The 19,161-nt window shown below is 42.0% G+C and overlaps 2 protein-coding genes across 3 annotated transcripts; both read right to left on the bottom strand.

The window, feature by feature from the left end:
• Positions 1 to 1,550: 1,550 nt before the first annotated feature.
• Positions 1,551 to 7,366, bottom strand: sh3bgrl3 (SH3 domain binding glutamate-rich protein like 3). The gene is made up of 3 exons (XM_080485669.1): positions 7,261 to 7,366; positions 4,459 to 4,626; positions 1,551 to 3,569 (listed from the first exon to the last, which is right to left on the bottom strand). The coding sequence occupies exons 1-3, from the start codon at positions 7,303 to 7,305 to the stop codon at positions 3,504 to 3,506; spliced, it is 279 nt and encodes a 92-aa protein (XP_080341795.1). The 5' UTR covers positions 7,306 to 7,366; the 3' UTR covers positions 1,551 to 3,503.
• A 6,174-nt stretch (positions 7,367 to 13,540) lies between these two features.
• Positions 13,541 to 19,011, bottom strand: LOC308123064 (membrane progestin receptor alpha-B-like). 2 transcript variants are annotated; one of them, XM_080485321.1, is made up of 4 exons: positions 18,926 to 19,011; positions 18,465 to 18,655; positions 17,551 to 17,666; positions 13,541 to 15,780 (listed from the first exon to the last, which is right to left on the bottom strand). In XM_080485321.1, the coding sequence occupies exon 4, from the start codon at positions 15,741 to 15,743 to the stop codon at positions 14,685 to 14,687; it is 1,059 nt and encodes a 352-aa protein (XP_080341447.1). In that variant the 5' UTR covers positions 15,744 to 15,780; positions 17,551 to 17,666; positions 18,465 to 18,655; positions 18,926 to 19,011; the 3' UTR covers positions 13,541 to 14,684. The 2 variants fall into 2 exon arrangements, with proteins under 2 accessions (XP_080341447.1, XP_080341448.1); XM_080485322.1 differs by lacking the exon at positions 18,926 to 19,011 and having other exon boundaries at positions 18,465 to 18,720.
• Between the last annotated feature and the right edge of the window lie 150 nt (positions 19,012 to 19,161).

Here is a 19,161-nt window from a genome sequence, read left to right on the forward strand (position 1 = left end):
TCCTCTGCTTCATGGAGCACATCCCGCTTCACCACCGCCACCTAAAAGTGAGCTGGGGTACTACAAACACATTCAACTTCCCATTGACACCAGATTCTCCTGATCATTATTGCAACTACGAAAGACAAATTTATAGAAATTTGACTGACCTAGAAACTCTTTCAAAGTTGGAAAAAGCACAAAAGTGTTTTTGTTCAATGGCCAGTTCCACCAAAGGTAAAGGAAATACATATTAAAATTATTTACAAGATTTATCCAGTTGTTGAACTCTTAAAAAATAGATTTGGCTTTGACGTAAATCCCTGTTCATTTTGTAATGAATCAAATGAATCTTTAGAACATTTATTTTTCTCTTGTCCTCTATTAAAACATTTTTGGGGTGGTATTAAAGATTGGATTTCTCTCAAGATTAATGATGTAAACAATTTAGACCTCTCTGACATATTATACTATAAAATACATCCAGACCTTGCATTATCTAACGTTATTAATATACTTCTCTTGTTGGGAAAATATCATTTACATTGTAATAAATGGAGGAATAAGAAGCCCTCCAACTGTTTTAAAAATGAGTTTATACTCTACCTTTCGTCTCTTAAAAAAATGTTTTCCGCCCAATTCGGCTGTTTTTGTTTACGGCAGGCGGGGGAAAAACCATTGGGCTGGTGATTAAAATTTGGGCTGCTTTTGTCCACATTTGGCGAGTTTTTGATATTGTGAAAACAGCTCTCTCTCTCTGTCTGTTTGGAATGGGCGGGTTCTAAGATGTGATTGGGCTGGAAACTGCCAATCTGATCTGTCAACGCTACAGGACTTCTTTGGAACTAGGTAAACTAGTTTGTAGGGAACGCTGCCATGAATATGGCTCATTTATAACGTCATGTTCTTCGTTTTTACGTTCATATTTAGGAACAAAATCTGTTGAATGAAGTCTTAAATCCTGGGACGGTCATTGGTCCTTTATTTAACTGCTAACTTTGTGTTCCTGAGTATCATCAACACTGGACTAAATAGTTTGTCATATTATTTCAGTACAGCAGAGAAGAAAAGACTGAAACTGCAGCAAGACTTGTTTCTTTTTTATGAGTAATATTGTGAGTAAAGTTCTACTACACAGGGAGAACAACCTAATTACGCCAACATTTAACAACATGTTTGACTTTATATTAGATATGTGTAAAATGTCTCATCGGGACGATGATAGAACTTAGAGCAGTGAAGCAGGTGAAGCAATGGAAGGTGGAGAGTCTGAGGAAGCTCAGTTCAGCTCCTAAATTGATGAGTGAAATGTGGATTAGCTCCTAATTCCTTTTGAAACAAACTATTTTCTGATGAGATGAACTGTAATCCATCCAGGGAGGAGACAGGGGGGGAGGTGGAGCTTCACGGTGAGAGGTAAAGCTTAAAAACCATATTACTGATTATGAGAACGTCTGCATAACAGCTTCATTATTATCTTTATAACAACTCTGGAAACACACAACTTCATTGTCAAGTTAAAATTATCCTTCAAATCCTACAACCAAAAAAAAACTAAAAACACAGTAATTGATTTCAACTCCACTTTTATTTACTGTTTTAAACCCATAAATCACTTTTCACAATCTTCTTGGAAGACAACAGCATTTTATTCCCTAGGTTTTTTTTTCTTTTTCGGCCAAAGGGGAATTGGTCCAAAAGCAACAAAAAAAAAAACAGGAGCTCACAGAAAGAAAACGTGGAATGTCTAAACCATGGATCATCGTGGAAAATACATCAAGAACAGGCAAAACCACCATCGACACTTACAAAACAGTGTACGGACATTTCGTGTGTGTGTGTGTGTGTGTGTGTGTGTGTGTGTGTGTGTGTGTGTGTGTGTGTGTGTGTGTGTGTGTGTGTGTGTGTGTGTGTGTGTGTGTGTGTGTGTGTGTGTGTGTGTGTGTGTGTGTGTGTGTGTGTGTGTGTGTGTGTGTGTGTGTGTGTGTGTGTGTGTGTGTGTGTGTGTGTGTCCCAAACTGTAACCACACGACGACGGGGAGGTGGGAAGGGAAACGGCGCTTTCCTCATTTGAAACAATCAACTAAACAAACTACGGAATAATCATTGAGAGACCATAACTCATTGGAATGAACGCAGATATAAAAACAAAGCACAAGTCAGTGAAAGCCTTCGGTTCTCCCACGTGGTGTTTGTTCCCTAAAAACGGAGTCGGTTCGCTCCGGATAGCAGCGACCTCCATCTTTTGTTTCCGTCGACGGAGCGTCGCGACGCCGCTCCGACTTTCCCCTCTATTTGGCTCGTCTGGTTTGGTTTTTTTTTTCGCCGAGTCGGTCGGTGGAAACGAGTTCGTTCAAGTTTCTAGAAGATATAAAGCGAGCGCTAACGCCGAGAGAAAGCGTGTCTATTGGCACCAAGGGGGACTTTTTAACTTCGCTCTTTGAGTTCGCCACGCTCAGCTGAAGGCGAAAGCCTCGGCCCATTCTAATCTCATTATCAGCATTTGAGGGTTTTATCTCATTTGATTGAGGACACCAAGTTTTGTTTATTTACATATATTTGTTTGGTCCATTCAAATTTCACGAACAGTATCGTAATAGCAAACCTCATTTGGTTTAAATATCACCTTATTATCAAATTTTTTCTTAAAAGCTTAATTTATTTGCCCTTTGAGATGTGTAATTTCAGCATTGGGGGGGGAAAAAAACAAGCTTTTAAAGAAAAACTGACCATTTAAAAGTGTAGAATGAGGTAAATCATGAAAAACTACTTTGGTTTTGGGGTTTATTCCATTAAAAAAAACCTTGATTTATCAGATTCCCTTTGATGCGTTTTGGAAAGAGAGTAACATGCATGATTAAATACTGTTATTTTATCTATTTTTCTCGTTCAGCCCTAATGTCTGAGAACACGGAGATGGATTAAAGCACCTTCTTGGGTTCCTGGTGGCCTCAGCAAACACATCAAAACATTCAGGACCAAACATCCTGCCGGACGCTGCAGCCGAGGGGCAACGGAGCGAAGCCACAAGTCATCGCCACTTGGAAGCTGCTTCATCGCGCCAACTCGCCAGTCTGTAAGGATTTTTGCTACGTGTGTGTGTGCATTTGCATCCCTGGTGTACGATATGGGAACTGGAAGGCTATGGGAACAAAAACTAAATAAAGACAGTAGTTCAGACTGATGATGATGATGATGATGGGGTGATCTGATCAGATGACCCCGCTGATTCCTCCAGGACTTGATCGCACCAGAGATGAGGTAACAAATTTAAAAAAAAAAAGAAGAAGAAGAAGACATTCAGAACGGATTAAGACTGAAGGAATGGTGCAGAGGGGGGGGGAATGTGTGTCTTCTGATTCAGGATTTTTGGCATTCTTCATCATGGCATTGAAAGTGGGAGGACAGTGCCAGTGGTGCAAAGATACAGAGAGAAGAGGTGGGGTTTGGATAAAGGATCCTCCAGCAGGGCGGAGGGGGAGGATGTGTTGGGGGGGAGGGGGAGGGGTTACACTCCGTCCTCCTCATGCCAGCTTCAGCAACTGTTCCACTGTATCCGCCTCCACCGCCTCGGAAAACATCTCGTAGTTCTGTGGGACAGAAAAGCAGACGCGTCACAGTAAAGACCGACGGCGCAGTACCGTCTGCAACCTCGAGGGGGCAGTATTTGGGACACGGGGAGGAGCCATGGAGGGTGGTTTCAAAAACTTTCGGCATTTATACAATTGCTCTCCTGATATTACGTGACACACTTCTCACCGGGATCGCTGTGTGAGACGGTCGAGTGGACATGAGAATAATGCTAATAGTAGGAAATAATTCTCTATCCTGCAAACCATCACCAGCAACACGGCTTCTGTTTTGTTCACAAAAACTACATTATTACACCAGTCGCCATCTTTGTCGTTTCCAATTACATTCGCCACTCTGTGCCGTTTATGAGTCTTCTGGCTCAAACTGTTTCTATGGCAACAAAGTGTTGACGGCCTCTTTGGTAAGAGACGAAACGTCTTCCAGGACATTAAACGTGAGACGGATCAAATTAAACAGGTTAATGCCACATGTGGCCACTAGATGCCACTGTATGTACCACAGAAAAACCTCCATTACTACTGAACGTGACTGGGTGTCGGCATAAAGTAGAAAACTACAGCAGAATTCAAATTCTAAATTATAGGACAAAGGAAACTGCTGAGACCTTGTATTGAATTCAGACACCAATGCGACAATATTTTGATAAGTTGAACATGAACTGTGTTCTCAAACACAACATAACATCACAGAAGTAAAGCCACTACGTTATATCAGATGATTCCAGGTTTAGGATTTCCATTGAGAAAACTAACTGTGGTGGACGCGTGGAAATCTTATTAAATAATCCAAATATAGGTATTCTCTTTCCCTAAAAGCCACATTACATTATGAAGTGTGCAGCATAAATAAAGATGGGTTGATATTTAGACAACAGGCGCGCCTCACCCCACAGTACTGGTCCTCGTTGAAGAGCTGAGGAGGGACCGCCGTCGGGTCTCCGGCTTTGCTCCTCATCTCGTCTCGGAGCTCGCCGCCCAGCGAGATGTCGATGAGCTCGTACTGGATGCTTTTACTGTCCAGGATCCGCATCATCTCGGCCTGCTGAGACTTCACCTGGAGGACAGAAAGCTGCCATCACACACTTGTCTAAAGCCGGGGGGCGGGGAGGGTCATTGATACGAGAAGAAAACCATTTAGTCGTCATATTTGTCACCATTTCCAAGAAGGGAAGTGAAAATCATAACCCAAAAGCAGGAACTATCGTGCTCAAACTGCTCATGTGGATTGACTCACCAGCAGATTTAGCTTTTGAAAGAGTTGCGTGGTTTTAATTTAGATTCCTGTCTTTACCAAGTTAATTTCAAGATTCAGGCTGTTCGGCAACACAGACATGTGCTGAACAAATTACTGATAAAGCTCTAAATAACCTTAGTGATGTGCACAAAACGAGGTCTGATCCTGACGGACGCCCGACAACATGAGCTCCAGCGTCAGATCCCTGATGAGGAGAGTCGAACTGACCCAGGAACCGTCCGGCCTTTGACCAAGTTGTGGAGTTTTAATTCATTTATCTCCTGTGTGATGGACAGACTCTTTGATTGATGTTCCTGTTGTGTCACAGGCCGCGGAACTAATTGCCAATAAAGGTCCTTGAACTTTAACAGACTTCACCCTTCGCTGCAAAACGCTAATACCCTTCAAGAAATGATCATTTTACTCATTTCAGTACAAGCACATCCTGAAAGTAATCCCATTTACCCAACCAATCTAACGTGAGGGTTTTCACCGACTACGGCTGGGAGCTGTTACTGCAGCCACCTCATCTGTAATTCCTGGTTATCAAGGTTGGTTCGTTCGTCCTGAAAGAAAACTCAGTAATACCTGGTAGTTATGTCTTGGTGCAGGGAGGACTGTGGACCCTATGGTAGGCTGGTTTTTCAACAATAAACAGAAGACAAGGCCATCGATGAGCTTCAACGGCCACTTTCAATAACATGGAATTATTACTTCTCCTCAAGGCCAGAGACTCAGGCAGATGGGGGGGGGGGGGGGGGGGGGAAATAACGTTGCATGCCTTTAAAAAGAAGTGGCGCTCTCATGGCTGATGATTAATAGGCGGGTAAACAGTGTGCTATCTTTGTGGGTGACTGAGGAAGTCGGGAGGGTGCGTTTTGCAAATGTGACCACACCTAAACACAGCGACCGAACTAGCTGACACCCAGTTGCTGTGCTCAGGAAGTCGACTTACACATGACTTTGAAAAGGTTCCTCTAAAAAACGGGAAGTACTGCGATTACAAGCCGAGTGCTGTGTTTCAGTTACTGATCATTATCAAATCAGAACAGTTTGAAGAAAGGTTCCAAATCATGGGTGCACCAAAAGCTTGGATTGGTCCAATTTGATCAGAACTACACTTGCCTATGAGAACAAAAATCATAAAAAAAAAGCCATTTCCTGGAAATTAGACGACGCTTGGGAAACAACGCATCACTTTTAGGAAACATGTACACGGCTTTTCAAGTGTCAATGAGCAATGGAATAGAAAGACAACAAAGTCGGATTTACGTCCTTTTTTTTTTTTATACTTTTGCGTCACCTCACTTTGGGATCTTTGGCCTGTAGACACAACAACCACATTACCCCATGTATTTCTCTGTACTGACCTCGCTGGAATGAAATATACCAAAGGCAAACAATGTGGGCGACAACGGGCGATGAAAATGTTCGACAGGTTGCTCCTGCATACCAACAGTGTTTACCTAAAAACCACTGGGGCACATTAGAGGGTTAAAAACAAACTATGTCACAATGTTTTGCTGATTTCCTCACTAATAGATACCAAATGTTTGACCCAACAATAAGCTATTCAGATAAAAATGCTACTATAAGTACACATTAAGCAAATACATTCTCTGTGATTTTTACTATGAAGCTGTGGAAACATAGTTCCAAACTCCATTACAACTTACACAGATTTAAACATATCACTCGTTTATAAAAACAAAGCTTGATAAACAATCACTATAGTTGGACTTTTTCCCATAGTATTTGCTGTAATGATTAATTCGGCTTAGGTTTTGTAGAGCAAATAGGTTTTGTTAAAGTAACATTTATGATTTTGTTGCAGGTTTTCGAGCTCATTTTAGACTTTCAGGGCACCTGGATATCAGGTGTGTCCTGAATTAAATTAAAAAAGCATAATTGAGATAAATGTTGATGTGCTGAATATATGAGTTAAAGATAAAGAAATATATTTAATGCCCCACAAGAAGGAAACGCTTAAATTAGAGGATCGTTAAATGAAGTTTGGTGCACAATTAACGGAAGCGGATACATCTAGCGGTTCCCGTCCGCTCACAGGAAACAAAATGACAGAATAAATAACTTTTAAAGCAATTTAGTCGATGTTTACTCACGAAACACTGCAAATCTACACATTAAATAGACAGAAACACACCGACACACATATATAAGGCAGGTTATGTGGAGGGACGTGAAGCCGCCTCGTCTGAGCGCGCACCTGTAATTTGAACAAATTACACATTATGACTTAATTCTTCATAACACCCTGTTAACCGGTGACGGTAACCAAGCGGGACTGAGTTTGCACAGGCCCGCTGCACCATTAGTGCTGATCGGGTGCTGGGTGTGTCTGCCGGGGCTGAGCCTCGCCAGTGCCCGCAGGGGAAGCGAGGGACGCGGGGGTAGGCCTTGGGAAATCCGCTGGGCGGCGGGGAGTTTACTCACAGTCCTGGAAGCGGTGACGGTGGTGTAGTAGAGTTTAACGCCCATGGCCGAAGGTCCTGTGCCCGTTCCCTTTGTGCTACCTGCTGGAAACTGCTGAACGCTCTGCCGCTCTGACGTCAAGCGGCGGCGCGCGCGCACTGAAACGGAAAAAGGCGTGGTGGGGCGTCCTTTCAGAATAAAAGACTCACCTGACCAATAAACATGGGAAATGTTGACAAGTTCTAAAGTCATGAAAAATGAATACTCACCCCATATGAGTTTGAAGTCCTCCAGACGTCTGGGAGTTTGAGGTCCTTTACTAGAGACCTGGGAGTTTGAGGTCCTCTACTAGAGATCTGGGAGTTTGAGGTCTTCTATTAGAGGTCTGGGAGTTTGAGGTCTTCTACGAGAGGTCTGGGAGTTGGAGGTACTCTACTAGAGATCTGGGAGTTTGAGGTCTTCTCTTAGAGGTCTGGGAGTTTGAGGTCTTCTACGAGAGGTCTTCTACGAGAGGTCTGGGAGTTGGAGGTACTCTACTAGAGATCTGGGAGTTTGAGGTCTTCTATTAGAGGTCTGGGAGTTTGAGGTCTTCTACTAGAGGTCTGGGAGTTTGAGGTCCTCCAGAGGTCTGGGAGTTTGAGGTCCTCTACTAGAAGTCTGGGAGTTTGAGGTCCTCTTGAGGTCTGGGAGTTTGAGGGTTGTGTGCAGTATCATATCTGTTCCTAGAACTGTGCTCTGCTGGACTTCAAATGTTGTTTCTGCTCAGACTTTCTCCTATTGGGGCTCATCGCCTCTAGTTCTTCTACTATTACAGGAACCACGAACTTTAACCCTCCACATCTGTTCCAGTTTTTCCTCCAACCCTCGATACTTCTCAAACCTTTCATGTTCTTTCTTTCTGACGTTGCTGTCAGGTGGTACAGTTGCATCAATCACTGTTGCTCTCATCTGGTGTTTGTCGACCTCCACAATGTCTGATTGGTTAGCGGGCCACTGTTTGTCACTGGGTTGTTGTTTTTTTAGATCATTTTCAGTCTCGTTCCAATTGGTTTGCATGTTGGGTTATGTCCTTTTTGTTGAAAAAAAACAAAAACACCTGTGGTTCATTAACTGTCTTTAATAGATCAAGCTGCTGCCACTTCACCGAACCATGATCTAATTTCTAAATGCTTAATACTGAAAATAATAGCAGGAAATGGTTGGTTACATGGTGGGTCAACTTGACTTTCTTGTCTCGCCACACTGGACCACTTTGTGTAGTTTTCTTTAAAGATACAGTTCACAATCTTAATCATAATTTACAGTGCCATTGTGGACTTCTTTATTTCCTACTTTTCACATCCTCTACCTTTCATCCCAACCTGCCATCTTCATTGATTCTGACGTTTATTCTATTAAAAGAAACTTTGTTTCCATCGCAAAACACACACACACACACACACACACACACACACACACACACACACACACACACACACACACACACACACACACACACACACACACACACACACACACACACCTTGAGGGTTTTGTTTGATGGAAAGTTGGTGTTAACTACAAGCTTTGTTTTCTGAACATGTTTTAAAACTATGAAAGGTCAATATTTTTCCTCATTATTTCCATTTTTGTTCTTTAATATCATTGATTAATTAACCCTCAAGGTGTGTGTGTGTGTGTGTGTGTGTGTGTGTGTGTGTGTGTGTGTGTGTGTGTGTGTGTGTGTGTGTGTGTGTGTGTGTGTGTGTGTGTGTGTGTGTATTAACGGAAGCGCTGCCCAAAGATAACGGAAGATTTCTAAGAATAACATTAGCACTCCAGTTCTGTGTCCTGACACACTCTCTGAATTATTTCTCAGTCTCCTGAAAACTCTGTGTCATTGCAAGTTTGCTGACCAGCACTGGAAACACAAAATGTTAAACATTATAATAATAATAATAATAATAATAATAATAATAATAATAATAATAATAATAGGTTTGCTTCGGTTTAAAACACACAAAATAAGAACCAATGTCAAACAAAGGTGTCTTTCAGTTGTTTGGGTGAAATTATGGAACGATCTTAGTGATCAATTTAGGTTAATCCATTCTCTGTTAAAATTAAAAAAGTCTCTCAAATGTGATATGATTAATACATATCAGTTATGTGAATAGTCAGTGCAGTACATTTCCTTAATTGAGAAAAAAAAAAAAATTGCTTCTGCCCAAACCCTTTTTTGGTTGTGTTCTAGAAGGGAATATACAATTGTTAAATGTAAAAAACCAAAATAAAACTTTTCAACATTTCATTTCCAACACAAAATGTTAAACATTATCAAAAATATCCAAGTCGTTTAAACTCAATCTTAAAAAGTCACATTAAAAAAACTAAGTTATGAATAAATGACCTGATAATTTCTTTCAACCTGAACTACTTTCAGTGTTAAGAATGGACAGGTTATTGAAAGAACTATTTCAACATTGAAGATGTCCTGTGAAACAGTTGCTAATGCTAACAATGATAACATGGGAGTGTTAATGATGATGACTGGTTCATAATAGTAAGAACCACATTCATTGTCTTTTCATATTAGTGTTGTAATGCTAAGACTTGGTATTTCACTTGATGAAATATGAAGCTTTTCAAATGTATACGAAAACAGCGTTCAGCATGTAAAGATAAATAAATTTAAAGAAATGAAGATCCATGAATCTTTCACAACTAAAACTCAATCGTAGTTAAAAGATTCCACGTGAACTTCAACAATCCAAACTGAAATTAAAGCTGCAAGCAGCGATGAACGACTCCTCACACACACACACACGTGTTGGAACGTGGTGTATGGGGAGGTTTGGTGTACCGCAGGGTGCGAAATGATTGATTTTACATGAATGTAGGTGGCGCTGTTGAGCCACTTTGGCCCCAAAAACCATTAAAATACACACATTATAACAAGGCCTGATCTTTGTGCCAAATGTCATCCTCCTAAGTGTAGGTGGTGCTGTGCAGCCAGTTTACCCCGCCCGAGTCTGAAACCAATGAAATACGTTTGAATACATTTCAAACTATCTTTTTCCTACTGTTGGTTCTACCTCTCAATCTGCCATTGGTTCTACCTCTGCCACTGGTTCTACCTCTCAATCTGCCATTGGTTCTACCTCTGCCATTGGTTCTACCTCTCAATCTGCTGTTGGTTTTCCCTCTGCTGTTTGTTCTAGCTCTCAATCTGCCGTTGGCTCTACCTCTGCTATTGGTTCTATCCCTCAATCTGCCATTGGTTCTACCTCCCAGTCTGCCGTTGGTTCTACCTCTCAATCTGCCATTGGTTCTACCTCTGCCATTGGTTCTATCTCTCAATCTGCTCTTGGTTTTACCTCTGCTATTGGTTCTACCTCTCAATCTGCCGTTGGGTCTACCTCCCAGTCTGCCGTTGGCTCTACCTCTGCTATTGGTTCTATCTCTCAATCTGCTCTTGGATTTACCTCTGCTATTGGTTCTACCTCTCAATCTGCCATTGGGTCTACCTCCCAGTCTGCCGTTGGTTCTACCTCTCAATCTGCCGTTGGGTCTACCTCCCAGTCTGCCGTTGGCTCTACCTCTCAATCTGCCATTGGTTCTACCTCTCGATCCAGAAGTAAAACCAGCAGCAGACAAACCACACTCCTGTTGTCCGCCAATGCCCTTCATGGCACTTTGCACTTTTATTTTTGTGGTTTTGCACTTTTGAAAATAAAATCGTGGACCACCCAAGATTCTGCCTCTGTCATGCCCTTGTTGCCGCTCAGTGGTTCTGCAGCCTCTCTGAAATTGTGGGGTTCAAAGTTAAATGGGTCATTCTTTCTTTCTTTTGTTTTTGTTTTTTTTTAGCGGTGGGAATAGTGTAGACTAGCTCGAACCAGCAGAAAGTGGTCATGCAACTTCACGGGTCCCAACAGCCATTAAACCCAAATGAAAAAGAAGAAGAAGAAGAAGAAGAAGAAGAAGAAGAAGAAGAAGAAGAAGAAGAAGAAGAAGGGAAACAGCCTTATCAGGGACGACGAGAGTGGTGGGAGACATTGTAAATAGATAAGACCACCAGATGGCAGTAATGCAACTTTATGGATGCAAACTGCCATTAAACCAAAAAGAAAAAGAAGAAGAAGAAGGAATTAGTCGACCGAAATGAACATCTGCGTCATGTTTCCCAACTTATTCGTAAGTCAACCAGTCAAACTAGCAGGGGCTCTTCAATACGACATCACGACATACCATCATCTCAACACCAATTAGATGCAGTGGTCCAGATCCCAAACAGTAGTCTTTGCTACGGCCGTCCCACTCAGACAGTCGCCAGCCATCAGTGAAATGTTGCCTCCCTTTAATGCCCGTGCATTTTCTGCCCCATTAGCTGTAATGGGGAGAGATGAAATTGAATTATCAGAAGCAGAAGCAGGCTGGCCTCATCCATTGTGAGTCAGACGGGAGGAATGTGGGAGAGAGTCCAGCAGAGCCGCGATTCAGCTGACTCAGGTTTTTTTTTTTTTTTTGCATGAGTAACCGAGCCGGCAGCTTGGACCGACTCGCAGGAAGACGTGCGGGTCGATGGGTGTGTGTGAAATCTGCGAGGAAGGTGAAAGAGATCGTCTGTCAGGTTTACGCCAGAGGAAACTATCCTGCCAGTTGAGAAAATAAAGCTCTCTCTGCTCATGTAGCGTTGTCAACACTTGGTGGCAGCAGAAAGACGCCGTTCACCTTGTCTCAGCTTGTAATGGCCACTTCACTTCAGTAATTCAACTAAGAGCTTTTTAAAAACACAGTTCATGTTTAGTTTTTTTCCCCTTTTCAGACAGAAATACCAGGTTTTTATGATGAGCAGTGGAATAACATGGGATTCAAAAATAAAGGTGGAATGCAAAGAAATATAAACGTTTTGACGGAGAAAAACTCCAGATCAAACTAGAAGGGAATTTTGAAATTCAGAGTTAAGAGGTGGAGATTTACCAAAACATCTTAATTGTAGAGCTGAATGTGTTCAAATTAAGTCTCAGCGCAAAAAAAGCAGTTCAGGGACAGTCAATGGTCCGTATCATGCCCAGATCTGCTCTATAGTATATTTATTAACATCTAACATCTCTACAGGATTTGATGCACAAGCACTTGAGAAAAGTTTTGCCAGGTACTTTTGAATCGACAGACTTCAAGTATAAAGAAAACTACATCATCGTCACAGCTTGAAACGTTTTATTAAGAAAATTTTAATTGACAAAACTGTGTGCGAAGTGAAAAAGTGAAAGTGAAAAATATAAACCCACAGGCATGTAAACATTGATAGAATCATCTGGACAACATGTACGACCTGATACCAACACGTACAAAGGAAATTCTCGAGAAGCGGCGGCGCGATAAACAAGGTAGGGAAAGTTTTGGACGGTGAGTCAGATGACATGTGCTCCTCCATTGTTTTGGGGTGTGAACATTTGGTGAAACTTCTCCCAGGTTTCACCATATCCATTAAGCATCCTTCAAATATTAGCAATACCAATCATTGACAATGTTATTGGGTTCAAACCACCTTGTTTTTTGCTCACAGTGTGAACTATTGGACAGCTTGACAAAGTGTAAGGCAAAAAAAAATCCCATCAATCAGCAGGAAATTTAGAGAAAGTGTTGATAAGGACGGAAGCTACGACGTCAGAGGAAAATTCTAGTTGTTATAGAGATCATTGTTTAGATAATATCACTTTGTATTTGGATAGATATTAACACAAAGGCTCCTGTTAATCAGAACTTAAATAACTTAACTTAAATAACTTAAATACGTCTTCTCACCCCTTTCTGAAGAAGCACATTTTTGTTTATAGCTATGCACATTTTCCACCTTAATATTTCTCTTTTTACTATTATTATTATTATTATTGTCATTCACACAAATTGTTCCCTGTTTTTGCTCAATAATAACGTCGTCTGTCCATACGATCGTCCATGTACTCGCCAGTATTATTATTTATATAGTATTTGTGTGTGTGTGTGTGTGTGTGTGTGTGTGTGTGTGTGTGTGTGTGTGTGTGTGTGTGTGTGTGTGTGTGTGTGTGTGTGTGTGTGTGATTTCCTTCCAAAAATAACGAACAGCATCGACTCGTGGTCTGGCGTGCTAACTACATCGTTTTCCTTTTGTTTCTATGCAAACGAACATTCTTTTCAAAACATAAAAGTTTTCTGAAACAAAAACCCAAATCGATGCGTTTTAACTTGAAGCGTCATGTGAACGGCACCTGAGACACAGAAATCCCTGAAAACCCAGAATTTTATGTATAAAGATCAAGACGATAGATCAGTACACCGTATAGATAAAACTCATTTATTTAGATTGTACTTCACTTTGGATTATGAAAAAAAAAAAAAAATGAAAGAAAGTTTATCTAAAAAAACATAAACATCTCAGATTTAAATCCTTGATCAGTTTAATCCTGGTTTTCTAATCCTGTTTTGGATATGACGACATCAGGGACTGAGTCAAGACCAAGATCTTGAAAATGTGGTTTCGACACCGATCTTGAGTACAACAACAATCACTTTTACCAATTACTTCACCATATTCACAGTGATACTAAAGAAATCAACACGTCCAAAAATATAAAAAAAATAGGGTTTTTTGGGGGGTACATAACACAATAATTTTTTTGTCTTTTATAATCAATTATGTATACCTTTTTTGAAAATCCAGCAAAGAGTGTATAACATTTTCATTTTAGCTGGACATTCTGAAATGTCTAGTTCAATGGCATTTTGGTCAGATATACACTTTAAAATTGTTTTTTTTGTACATTCATGGGTGAATATATGTCAGAGCATTACTCACATAAAAAGTAAGTAAGAAATCCTTCCACAAATGAAGTATTATTATTATTGTTTGATTGCTGTTTGATTGCTGTTTGTAGCACTTTTTAAATTTGAAGTCCACTAGAAATGTGCAAAACATAAATTATTCTGACATGTAAAGCAAAATATTAGCTTGTCTGAAGTTGAAGAACTCAAAAAGATTAAGAGTTTTTTTTTGTTTTTTTAAGAGGTGAAATCCTGGAAACTCGATATTGTAATTTCGATACTTTAAAAATATTGAGTGTGTGGCAGAGAGGTGAGGCAGCACACTTCATTCCCATCAGGTGCTTAATTACCTCTCTGCCCATAAAGGAGGAGCTGCCCAGAGGCAGGCGGAGGAAACACACAGGGCAGCAGAGTCTGTGTGTGAGTTTTCAGTTTCAGTTTTGATTTAATTTAATAAAGTATGGCTTTTGGAAGTCCTGTCTACATTCCTCTGTGGGTGGGCCCAAGGGTGGCGTGCACAACTGCCAGAGAGTGAAAAAGCAAGTAAGGGAAGCATTGTGCTAACGGTCTATAGCCTCTACGTGTAGTTTTGTTCATACAAATTACACGCGCTTGTATTTTCACCTCTGGTTTGAGCGTGCTGAATATTTTCCATTCTGCTATTCAAATTTGGCTTTTCGGGCACAATCCTGCTTCACCTTGATGAACATGGCGGCTGCTACCAGCGAACACGCAGCCAGCGTGAACGCATACAGCCGTACAAACAGCCCGGGGTCGCTGCTTGCATGAAGACGGGAGTACAGATCCCGTCGGAGTACGTACTCCACTTGGTAAGTGTGGATCTGACACAGGCTGCAGCAGGAGAGTAAAACGTGAAATATTTGGTGGCTGTGTCCCATGAAGTCGCAGCGCCTGGGGAAGCAGTACTGTGGCAGTGGGACGGTGAAGAAGAAGGCGCAGCTGAGGAAGAGGGCCACCTGCCCCAGGTAGTAGACCATGGCGGGGTCCTTGCTGGACCAGGATAGGAGTCTTTTGTTCACCGGACTGCTGTCCCAGATGTAGGCCAGTATCGACGGCACCACCTGGCACATCTTGCACACCCAGCGCGGCGGTGTGTGGCTGCGCTGTTTCCCGTAGCAGCATCCCAGGCAGGAAAGGCAGCTGAGCAGCGCGGCGACGGGCATGAAGACCCCACCCACGTACCTGTGCATACCCTCGTCCACGGCGTAGTAGAAGTGGGCCACGGCGCTGCCGTACTGACACTGTCCCACGCCTACGTAGTCCAGAAAGAAGAAGCAGTAGTGGCACAGCTTCGATTTCCCTGCCAGCAAGTGAGCGGCTGCGCTGCACGCCGAGTAGATCAGCGAGGAAACGATGAGGACGAGCAGCGGCCACGAGTGACGGTCATTGAGAAAGTCGACGGTGTCCGATATCTCCCTGAATTTAGCCAGGATGATGAAAAACGCCAGCAGGTGTGTCCAGACGTTGATGGTCTCATTGTGGCACTGGAACAGGGACAGGAAGTAGTAGCGCCAGTTTTGGTGGAGCGGCCGGTAGCCGGTGCAGATGTACCGTTCCCTCATCTCATAAGGAAACTCTGCGTCTCTAAGAGTGCTCGGCATAGAGGGCACCGCCGCGGCGAGCATCTGGGGGACCTGCCGGATCTGCTGCAGGCTGATGAACAGCCGCCCGATTCGCTCCATCACGATGGTCACCATGACGGCCAGGCGACGGCTGAAGCTCTGCGACTGGATCCTGAAGAGTTAAAAAGAAGAGTTTTTATAAAGGTCTAGTACATAATCACACGACCCTGATCCATTACTGAACATCAGTGCGGATCCTTTTGTTTCTTCAATTCATTCAGTCTTCAAATTTATGTTCAAAAGTTTTTACTTAATGTGGCAAAATTAACACATTAACACAGATTAATCTAGCGTCGTGATTAATCTGATTAAAAATTGCAATGCAATTAGTCCATCTGCAGTGAGGAATCCATCAATTTCTAGTATCCCATTCATTGTCTATGTTGTTTAACTATTCTGGATTGAACAGTCTCACATTTGCAGAGAGCCCAGAGAAAGTCCCCCTTGAGTACCCCATGTGGTGAGGAGGATAACTGCGGATCAAGAATTCTCAACTGTGATTGGCCCAGAGAGGACTGGAAGTGGGTCGTGGGTCACAGGAAGTGCTGTGAAGAAGCCACTGTTGAGTTAAAATCCTCCTCCTACATCCTAAATAACACAGCAGAAGCCTGTACGAACCGTCTGGTGACTATGTTTTGTTAATAAATGCCTGTATAAACTAGAACGGTCTCTGGTCTGTTTTAATTCATTCTGCCACACACTGGAACAAGCAGGAGACCTGGAAAATCCTAACAATATGAAATGCATGCGGGGGCATGCAGGATGCGGTGTATTTCGAGTTGCGTTGCGTTGCGTCGTCCTGGAGCTCATTTGCATAATGTAGGATACAGCCACCTTTATGCAAATGAAGCAAACCAATGGTCCAATGCATCAGGAAACTTTCATAAAACATCTAAACTTGCTGTAGTGGAAGTAAAGCAAGGACAGATTCAGAAACTGCACAGGTCATTTCTCGCCTCAAATGTTTTCCGAAATACTTTTCACTGAACTGTTTTAGTAATAAAAGAGAAAGTTTGTGGCCGAGCCGCCATGTTGGTATGGCTTTAACTGCAGCAGCAGACGGCCCTGAGTGACACGTCTCTTCTCGGACACTGTCAACTAGTTTGTAGCTTTAGCAATGGGAACACGTTAATGTGGATAAATCTTTGTTTTGTAAAAAAGAAAGAAAAAAAAAAGTTTTTGTTAACATGAACAGTTAAAGGTGTTTAAAAAAACACGTTAGACACAGGTATATTCTGATCTTTCTTGAGACTGCTCATACAAAATGAAACGTGATGAATGTAGATTAAAAATGAATTCAATTTAATCACGATCAATTGAGATTAATCAACAGCAAACCTCTGATTAATCTGATTCAAAATTGTAATTGCCTGATGAAGCAGGAGTGGATTGGAACCGTGGCAGAAATACAGAACATGGAAAAGCTAAGATTCTCATTGAGCCTCAAAACAGACAAATTCACGAAACAACAGCATAAATGAATGATTTATTTTGATGTACCGACCTAATAAAAATAAAATAGATAAATAAAAAAAAATAGTAAAGGAAAAAGAATGTCTTATAACATGGATACACGTATATTTACTTACGTGTGTGTGTGTGTGTGTGTGTTTATTATTGAGATGTCAAAATTCTTTGTAGACATTTTGCAAAAGTGTGACTGAGCAACAACAAATTCTGTTTCCATGCACCGTGCAGCCCTGCTCTGCAAATTAAATTTTTTTTAAAATTGAGATATGAAAGAAAAATGTATAAAAAAAAATTGTAGTCAATCGGCATAGACAGATTACTGTTATTTAGAAGAACAGATCTCAAAGAACAAGGACATTGACATCATCAATGTAAGTCTTTTATATCTAGCACATTTTAATCACATGTTCACCTTTAGCTGGTTTTCTGTTGATGCCTCGTCCTTCTGCTACGTCAGAGTCTCGCCGGGCGCCGCAGAGCTCCGCAGGGGGCGGAGCAGCAGGAAGAACCAGCGAGTCTGGTTGATGCCTTATCCAGGAATGATACAGTAACAACAGTTACAGATAAAGACCTACCAGATATACCAAATTGAAAGCCTTGAGTGTTTAATAGTAATATCCAATCATTCAAATGCTCAATCCAACAACTACCTAACAACTGGCCTCTTCCTGTGGCGAATTCTACTGCGGCTGCAATCTGGTGTTCAACTTTGGCTTGAAGCAATGAGTCGCAGTGCGCAACGTGCTGTTAAGTCATCTTCCACCGCAGCTGAGCGACGTTACTATAAACTCTCACTTACGGGTATTAGCACATTCTTGGTTCTGCTTTTAACCAGAGGGTGTTGTCAAGTAAAACAAAATACCCGCTCAAAACACGGACTCCGGATCTGCCTCCCGTCTGACAGATGCATTTCAGGCTCACCTGTTTCAGGAAAGGGCAATTTAGAAAATCGTCTGGAGGATCGAAGCGGTTAAAGTCAGAATCCAGGTCGATAAAGAACCAGAAGTGCCATAAAACGGAGATCTGTTGGATTGTTTTGCCAATTACTGAGGTTGTTTGTTGTCCCAATAAGGTTTGGATCGATTAACATCGATGATCAAGTGTCAGCAGTTGATCGAATTTCAAAAAAGATTGCGTAACAGTAGCAGCAGCTGAGGCAAACAACGTAAAGTCAAACTGTCTCTTCCAGCCTTTCATTACCAGCGCACTGTGATACAAACACCTGCACCTGAGCAGACAACAAAAGAGTCCGTATAAGCCGTGAGGTGCTGTTGGTTAGTTTTGTGAAAGAAGTACTAGGGTTGATAACAAAAACTGGATACTCACCCTTTAGCACAGGAGTGAATCTGGCTGGTTTAACACAATTACACTGAAAAAGAGAATCAAAATCCTTCTGTTGGGTGCACAGGGTGTTTTATGGGAGTGTGTGTTTAGTAAATAGACACCGATCATGTCTCCTCCTAAAGGCTGGGATGTCATCTGTCACAGAAAACATGGACCCGTGCAGGATCTGGCACCTAGTGATGGTGAGGAAAGATAGAAACCAGTAACTTATAATAAGTTACAAATGCTTCTGGACGTCCTGTCCTGGAGCCACTCAGGCTTACATATCCAAGAGCCGCATGACTTCAGCATACCATTCATGCTTTCCTCAGGGGAGCGACAGGTATGAGTGTAATACCTGCACGCTCATTCTCCTCCTGACTGCTCTGATCCTGAACCAAACAACCAGAACTTTACAGCCGTTTGAGGCAATCCAAGAGAAATCAAACAAAGCCCTCACTCACCTTTTCAGCTGCTGCCAGAGAGGGAGAGGCTCCGGTAATTTCTCTGAAACTTCAATCCTTCCCTTTGCTCACAGGACAGCGTGCTCAATGCCTGCGGGGTTAACTGCACTTCCCACATGGTCTGTCGAGGGGCGTAGCTCACACTCACGGCACAGAAACTGAACCGACTAGTTGGGACTCATAACTGTTGGGATTTCTATTGGGTTATTAACATTAAAGTACTGTAAGTAATAGAT

The sequence above is a fragment of the Lipophrys pholis genome (genome assembly GCF_963383615.2).
Source record: "Lipophrys pholis genome assembly, chromosome: 17".
NCBI lineage: Eukaryota > Metazoa > Chordata > Actinopteri > Blenniiformes > Blenniidae > Lipophrys > Lipophrys pholis.

Coding starts and splice junctions, on each gene's coding strand:
- LOC308123064 (XM_080485321.1), bottom strand. CDS start 15,743: ATGGTGACCATCGTGATGGAGCGAATCGGGCGGCTGTTCATCAGCCTG.
- sh3bgrl3 (XM_080485669.1), bottom strand. CDS start 7,305: ATGGGCGTTAAACTCTACTACACCACCGTCACCGCTTCCAGGACT. Junction 4,627..7,260: donor CCGTCACCGCTTCCAGGACT/GTGAGTAAACTC, acceptor TCTGTCCTCCAG/GTGAAGTCTCAGCAGGCCGA. Junction 3,570..4,458: donor ACGAGGACCAGTACTGTGGG/GTGAGGCGCGCC, acceptor TCTGTCCCACAG/AACTACGAGATGTTTTCCGA.